At 46.7% G+C, this 7,945-nt stretch overlaps 1 protein-coding gene across 1 annotated transcript; it reads right to left on the bottom strand.

The window, feature by feature from the left end:
• Positions 1-5,465: 5,465 nt before the first annotated feature.
• SP5 (Sp5 transcription factor) lies at positions 5,466-7,403 on the bottom strand. The gene is made up of 2 exons (XM_059053554.2): positions 7,319-7,403; positions 5,466-6,611 (listed from the first exon to the last, which is right to left on the bottom strand). The coding sequence occupies exons 1-2, from the start codon at positions 7,367-7,369 to the stop codon at positions 5,466-5,468; spliced, it is 1,197 nt and encodes a 398-aa protein (XP_058909537.1). The 5' UTR covers positions 7,370-7,403.
• Between the last annotated feature and the right edge of the window lie 542 nt (positions 7,404-7,945).

Here is a 7,945-nt window from a genome sequence, read left to right as displayed (position 1 = left end):
GGTTTTGTGTTAGATTTTGCCCAACTGTAGGCTAATGTAAGTGCTCTGAGCATGTTTATGGTAGGCTAGGCTGTGATGCTCGGTAGGTGAGGCGTATTAAACGCATTTTCAACTTCGGTATTTTCAACTCACGATGAGTTTATTGGGAGGTAACCTCATCGTTAGTCAAGGAAGATCTGTATCAAACTAGGAACTTGATTTATTTCCCCTGAATTGAATTCTGGTATTAGGTAGACAACCAAAATATATTAGTTAATATAGTTTATTATGTGTTGTGCAGAAACTACTGCAGTTCACATGCATGGGTTGAATTACGAATTAAGTGTCAAATACCCCATTGAGGATTATGCTTCAGCATAATCACTAAAGAAATGGAAGGAGAAGTATATAAAGTCTAGAAAGGGAAGTCATCAAAATGTCATCATGAAAATGAATACTATATCAATCACCACATGCAAATCTTCAATTGGTAATAAACTGTAACAGTAAAACAACTGTGAAACTATCAAAAAAATTATGAAGGTCGATAGCTGTTTGATTACATCTTTGCTGAGCAATATCACTTACTCATTTTTGGAAGTAACATTATGTAAGTTATTTTACAATGTCCATAAATTAACTTGAAACATTGCTGATTCTTCAAAAACAATCAAGGGAGGAGGAATTGACACAAAGATCTTTATGCAAAAATGTGTCGAGTCTGAATACCAGAGAAAAATATACTATTTACATACACACACACACACACACACACACACACATATATATATTTGTTTTTTTGGCTGCATTGGGTCTTCGTTGCCGTGCACGGACTTTCTCTAGTTGCAGCGAGCGGGAGCTACTCTTCCTTTTGGTGCGCAGGCTTCTCACAGCGGTGGCTTCTCTTGTTGCAGAGCGTGGGCTCCAAGTGCGCGGGCTTCAGTAGTTGTGGCACAAGGCTCAGTAGTTGTGGCTCGCGGGCTCCAGAGCACAGGCTCAGCAGCTGTGGCACACGCGCCCAGTTGCTCTGTGGCATGTGGGATCCTCCTGGACCAGGGATTGAACCCGTGTCCTCTGCATTAGCAGGCAGATTCCTAACCACTGTGCAACCAGGGAAGTCCCTGTTTATATATATTGAATGCCACATGAATCAGGTTACAATTATAGTGGCCTAATAATGAAACCTGTCATTTTGGTGTATTAATCTAAATATATGTCTCATTACCAACATACATCCTTCTATCTAGATGTTTTCCTTATTTGTTCCTAGTTTATCAAACTATGTTGGCACATGTCCTCATGGTAAAGCTGCCCTTGGTTTCATACTCGTTTAAGTTCCTCTCTACCATGCAAACCAGAGGAAGGAAATGACATTTAATAGAACATTAGTATGACTTATTTTGAGTGGCCCTCAATCTGGGACATTAGCAAAGCATAATCACATTTACTAGAAAACAAAGCTTGAGGTTTGAATCTGATTCCACAACAGATGATTTCCCAGTGAGATGATGTCAATTTACCACAACTTGTCATTATTTAATGTGGTGAGCTAACACAAGTAAAAGTGGTTTGCAATTTTAGAGCCCTAAACAACTTAGTAGGTGTTCACGCTAGTGTGAAGGTATAGTTACCGCTAAAGGTTCTGTGAAAGTCTCACAGCAGAACCAAAACAGATGGGAAACACTGAAGATGCTGCTTTAAACTGAGTATCTAAAACCCAACAGTATTAAAATAGAAATGGAGTGCAAATTGGGGTAAAAAACTGCCTTTTCTACAAATACTGTTTCATGTAGGTTTCTGCCAGAAGCAATCTCATCAATATTAATTTTTAAAATAGGCATGTGTTGTCTGATTGACTCAAGGGAAAATAAGTTAAAACAACATACACAACATAGTTATAAGATTTAAACTCTAACTGAAACTAGAAAAGACTTATTTATTAACACGATGGTGAATAATGTAGCGTATTTTCTTTAACATAATTTGCTTTCATTCATTACCAAAACTATTCCAAATTAGTGGTCAGCAAAAGGTGAATTTGCACAATTTTCCCTTGAGAAAAGCAGAAAACTAGACAGTGTTGTTAATAAGTTCAGAAACATACAATTCCAAATTACCTAAATTACTGATAACTCAATTTCTCCATGTTTCCAAGTTTTTGGTCAAATAGTTCATTTATCAATTGTGTTAAACAATGTAATCATATCACACTTATTTTAGAATTTTCTAAAATATGACACTTTACATTATATTTGCATGCTACTAAAACAGTTGCTTAAAAAACAAAATGTCTATTGACATTTAAGGCCATCATTAACATAGTTTCATCAATTGGTTTTTAACTCAATTGAATTTGGTTCTGGGGTTCTTAAGTAAAGCCTTGAATTCAGTTGGTGGATTAAACTTTCTTTTTTGATGATGGCAAAATTCCAAATAAAAAATAAATTTCATTTACATTTAAAAGTAATTTGCTTCTGAACTTCTTTTAATTTGAATGTCATTAAAATTAAGTTAAATGTGCTTAATTTACATCATTTATGCATATATTTCTTGCATACTGATTTATTTTAAAATAATTTTTTAAAGTTATACATGGATAATACCATAGTAGGTTGCAGTTTTATGAACCAAATAAAGCATGCAGTAACAGTTCACGTTTTAAAAGCTTACATAATCTAATACATTTCTTCATCATCAAACTTGTATTTCTGAGCATTTATTAGCTTATTTTTCAGTATAAACATGAAATGTTTTCCTACACTTGGATAATAATATCACATTATTGTGACTTCCTGGCTTTTATTTGGATAATGGCATAAATATTTTTTTCTAAAGTAATTGGAACATAGATTTGCACTGACAATAAGGAACAGTCTTTAGTCTAGAGCCTATATACTTTTACCGAGCTTTTAAAATTTGCAGGTTCAATTACCTAAAAACTAAGAAAGTGATTTGTCATCAAATGACTTCATTCTGCTTTTTAAAATTATAAATATTGTATTTTTAGATAAATTCAATATATTTTATCTTTCTCTTAACCACCACAAAGTTATAAGAAAACTATCTTCCACACCTTATCTGTTTAGATACAAAATTTCATACATTTTACCTATTTTTTCCTCTTAACAACAAAGTTAAAGTTATAAGGAAATTTTATCTTCAACACTTCACCTGTTTGGATGCTAAATGATCGTAGCTGTCAATAATAGCTAGTAGAGTCACTTCAAAATTGCCAGTTTTCTTTCTCTACCAAGAGCATTTTCTTTCACATGAGAGAATCATTTCAAATTTTCCAAAGAAAGCCCTTGGTCTTTTCACTCTCGAACAAGCACTCCTCTTTCCCTATCATCTGCCAAAAATCCTTTTCTGGCTCTGAAGTCAATCCCAGGGCATGGTTCAGATGTGAGAGTTTCTGTAACTCTTCATATAAATTATTCTCAACAGTCTTGATGTAGATTAAGATTACACATTTAAATGCATATTAATGTTACTGTGTAGTAACTTTCTTATTACTATTGCTTGCAAAACTGTCACAGCCTTGAGAATTTAGCCCGCCCAAACTGCCCTTTCCAGGTAAAGAACCCTGAAGACTCACATTCCATGTTGTCATTAAATAGTTCCAAAATCTCTAATGAGAGTAACAGGTTCTAAGGCATAATCCCACAATGATTTTAATAGTTACCACCTTGTCCCAAGTTACAAAATAAAAATGCTATTTCTTAGGAGTATAAAAGTAATTTTCATCTCAACTATGTTGCTGGTTGAGTTTTACTTAATACAGTAAGTCTCAAGCACAACCCTCCTGGTTTTTAAGAACTCACCCTTCAGTTTGGCTTCAAATGAAAGGCAAGGCAACAGCAGTGGGTAAACTGTGAAATCCTATCAATTTATATACACTTCTACTACCATGAAAAAATTATTCAGTTCCATTGAAATTTGGCGTTAATGATGCCAGCCAGTTTAACATAGTAACAAAATTGAGAACCATTTCTTTTCTTTGCTAGTTCTAAATCAGAAGATTAAGGTTTTGGTTTCAGGTTAAAAACTCACATATTAGAAAACGTCCAGGAGTCAGTTGAGTTGAAAAAACACTTGTAAACTTCACATTTAAAACTTCACATTTTAGAGACAGGTGAGAAACCTACTAGATATGAGTATTCCTGGCTCCTCTCTGAGAAAATCTTAGTCTATCGCAGTGATTGAAAAAATAAAGTCCCAAGACACAAAATGGAACTAAACTTCCAGGCCTAGGCAGAAATCCCTAAGAGGCTATTGTGAAACAAGACTGGTAAGATTGCCACAGCAAAAGGATTAAGAAGAAAACAAGCAAGACAAGGTTGTGTATCATGACGGGGCTGAAATACAGGAGAGCCGCTTCTTTCCCAAGCAAAGACCAACCTGAACAAGGGCCCCTAGTTTCTCTGTAACTCTCCAAAATCTCATCTGTGAACAGATCCTTGAGTTAGTAGTACCCCTGCAGACAGCGGCATAGCCGGCTGCCAGGAGGAAGCGCAGCTCGCCTGTGACCTCTGAGAGTACCAACAAAATGGAAAGCCACAGGCAATTTGCCAGATATAAAGATCGTGTATTGTATGTGCAGCAGGTATCAACTTTTAAGAGAAGCCCGACAGTCTCTGGACAAGTCCTAAGGCCGCGTGAGAAACTCAAGGTGGGACTGGAAAATCTTACCCTAATCTCTTTACCACAAAACGGACCCTGCCCTCCTACTTTTTGTATCTTTGCACCCGACACACTTGCCCAGAACCTTCCAAACCAAAGAAGCCTCCGACAGAGGCAGCCTACAGGAGCCTTCAAATTCCCGGTGAAACCTGACAGCTTTGTAAAGCCTCCCGGAAGGAGAAAAGATCAAATGAGACGGGCTCAGCGGGGTCTTCCCGAGGTGACCCCGGAGTTAACGTATTTATTTTCACGCTGCAACTGCTGATTGCTTTACAGAGACATTTCATGCTGTAGCTCTGCATGGAGCTGAGGACAAAAGTAACATTTTAATTAAAGTTATAATTATTATAATTCTTCTTTAAGAAAGCTATTAAATAACCTGTACAAAGCCCGGCCCAGTCCTAGCAAAAAACCCAGCACTATTTCAAATCTCTCAAGGTTCTTCCGCTTTGATTTCAGCAGCGTTTCCTATATACAAAGGTCAGTCCAGGGTAATCCCCCCCACCAAACTGTAGGTCTCCCAGATGGTGGGAATGGTTCAGAGCCTGAAACTGCTCTTTCGCGACGCAGAGCTCTCAACCCTACCTCCCCTGCTCTTCCTGGGCACACGGTCCCTGTCCGCAGGCCGGCCAGGGAGCTGGAGGCCTGGCGTCGCTTTTGGGAGGTGGACAAGCAGGAAGGGGCAAGTAAGTGCCTCTGTTGGGTCTCCTCTCGGCCGGCTGCCCACAGGCCCCCGGAACCTCTCCGAAGAGGTGCTGGGTAGGGAGCCCGAGGTGGGAGAGGCACCGGGTCGCCCCCGGGTGGGCTTACAGGTCCCGCGGGTCCTCCCGCTTGACTCCGGCCTCAGCAACTTTGAGCTTCTTATTCTGGTGCGTCTTCACGTGCTTGGCGAGGTGGTCGCTGCGCATGAAGCGCTTGCCGCACTCCGGACAGGCGAAGCGCTTCTCGCCCGTGTGAGTCCGCAGGTGCCGCTGCAGCTCGTCCGAGCGCGTGAAGCTCTTGCCGCAGAAGAGCCAGTTGCACACGAAGGGCCGCTCGCCCGTGTGCCAGCGCAGGTGCGCCTTCAGGTGCGACGTCTTGCCGTACACCTTGCCGCAGCCTGGCACGTGGCACACGTGCTGCTTCTTCTTGCCCGGCTCTGCCTCCGGGGCGCCGCCCGCCGCCTGGCAGTTGGGGCAGCGGCAGCGACGGCACCTCCTGGCCGTGGCCGCCAGGGGGGCCTTGGTTTGCAGCAGCGCAGCGATCTGGCTCTGGTATTGCGCGAAGTCCGACGGGCCCAACACCAGGCCCCGCTGCAGCGCGGCGGCGGCGGCGGCGGCAGCGGCGGCCGCTGAGGCCGGGAAGCGGGGCGCGTGGGGCCCCCCTGCACAGGCGCCGGAGAGGCTGCCCCCCGGAACCCCCGAGGTTCCCGGACCGGTGCCGGCCTGCGGGATACTCCACCACGGGAGGTCGTCGGGAGCCGAGTTGGGGGACAGCTGGCGGCACGTGGGCGGCGGAGGCGGCGGGGGCGGCGGCAGCAAGTTGGAGTAGCCGGGCGGCAGCGCGGCCTGGGCCGCGTAGGGCACGTAGGCGGGCGCGCAGCTGGCGGGCAGCGCCGCCATGCTCGAGGGCAGCATCTTCACTGGTGAGAACTCGTAGGGGTACGAGGGGTCTGCAGGGGGTGTAAGCGGCAGCTCATGTGCCGCCCCGAAGGACGGCTGCAGGTGCGTTTTCTGCGGCGTCAGCCCCAGGCTGGGGTGCGGGGATGGCAGCGCGCCGGGCGAGTGCGCCGGCATGTCGGCGGTCCAAGGGTGAAAGAGCCTGGAGGGCGAGCCCAGCGCGGGGTCGTACGACACCTGCAGGAAGTCCGGGGGCGCCGTAGCGCCCGGCTGGCCGATCCGGCTACAGGTGGCGGCTAGCAGCGCCAGGGGCGAATGCTTGCCCAGGTCCGGGGAGGCGCTAGGGGTGCGGTCCTGCATAGGCGGCGGCAGGGGAGGGCGAAGAGACAAAAGGTTAGCGCTCCAAGCGCGGTCTCCGGGCCGGCCCGCCACACCCACGCCGCCTATTATACCGCCGCCCCTCCCCCGTCCCGGGTGTCACTCCCCTGCCACCGCACACCACGCACGCACCCACCAGTCCCGGGAAACTTTTGGTGCTTGCGCTACCTGGACGCGGAGCGCGGGAGCGCTTCCTGTGAAACGACTTGGTGCAAAGAGACGCCATCTAGCCTCAGAGGAAGGCAGGCACACAGTGGGAGGGGACAGTGATCCGAAGGGCCACTCCCGGCTCCGCGGCCAGAAAGGGTCTGGAAACACCCACAGCCCGGCTGCCCATCCGCCTTCCCTCGCATCTTTTAAGCTCTCATTTCCACGCTACTCTCGCGCTCCTCCTCCGCCCGCTCCAGGAAGGCCCAGCGGGGTGAGCTGGGACCGGTTCTCATACAGACGCGCACCTCCGAACAACCCCCGGATACGCGCGTCCCACCCCCAAAGGCCACACTCTTGACACCGGGGTTCAGTGTGAAGTTGGTGTGGGCACCCCTAGGTCTCACTCCATTGGCATCCACCGAGCGGGATTCCCTTTGAAATTCAGGGTGCACAGAATATCAGGAAAGATTCAGGAAAGATCCAGACATGACCCTTCCCACCTTTCCCTCGCCCCCTCCGAGCCCAGCCCTGACCTGGAGGAAGGCCTGCAGCGAGTCGTTCCGGAGGACGGCCACGGCGGCCATGGCTATGGCTTGCGGGTCGTTGGCTGAGGAGCAGGGCGCTGCTGAGGCATGGAGACACGAAGGCGAGGTCGAAGGGCCGCCTTAGCGTCCCTCCCGGGCGCCCTCTCTGCGCGCCGGGGCCCTCCCCGCCCGCGCCCCTCGCTGCAACCCGCTCGCTCGCCCCGCGAGCGGTCTGAGCGCTTCAGGCTCACCTCCAAGAATTTGATAAGGACTTTGCTGGGCCGCCAGCCAGTCAGAGGAAAGATTTATGGCTTTGAAGTTTGCCGCTACCCAATCATCAAAGAATAGCGGCTCTTTCAGAAGCGAAAGCAAATCCTTTGAATCCACAAAGCTCCTATGGTGTGTTTGTTGGTCTGGATAAAAGAACTGATTATTAGGGGGGATGGGAAGGGAGGAGATAAAGGCGGGACAATTAATGAAGTAATCACTATGTGGGAAATGTATATACACAAATAATTGGATTTTCCTGATCAAAGGGGGCCTTGCCGCCTGGAGACCCGCGCTTGGGTTGCTTGAGACACTCTATCCCCCTCTTCCCCCACCCCCGCTCCCTTGCAATTAAAGATTTGCGCCAAG

The sequence above is a fragment of the Kogia breviceps genome, chromosome 2 (assembly GCF_026419965.1).
Source record: "Kogia breviceps isolate mKogBre1 chromosome 2, mKogBre1 haplotype 1, whole genome shotgun sequence".
Lineage (NCBI taxonomy): Eukaryota > Metazoa > Chordata > Mammalia > Artiodactyla > Physeteridae > Kogia > Kogia breviceps.
This window is presented reverse-complemented; position numbering and strand designations above follow the sequence as displayed.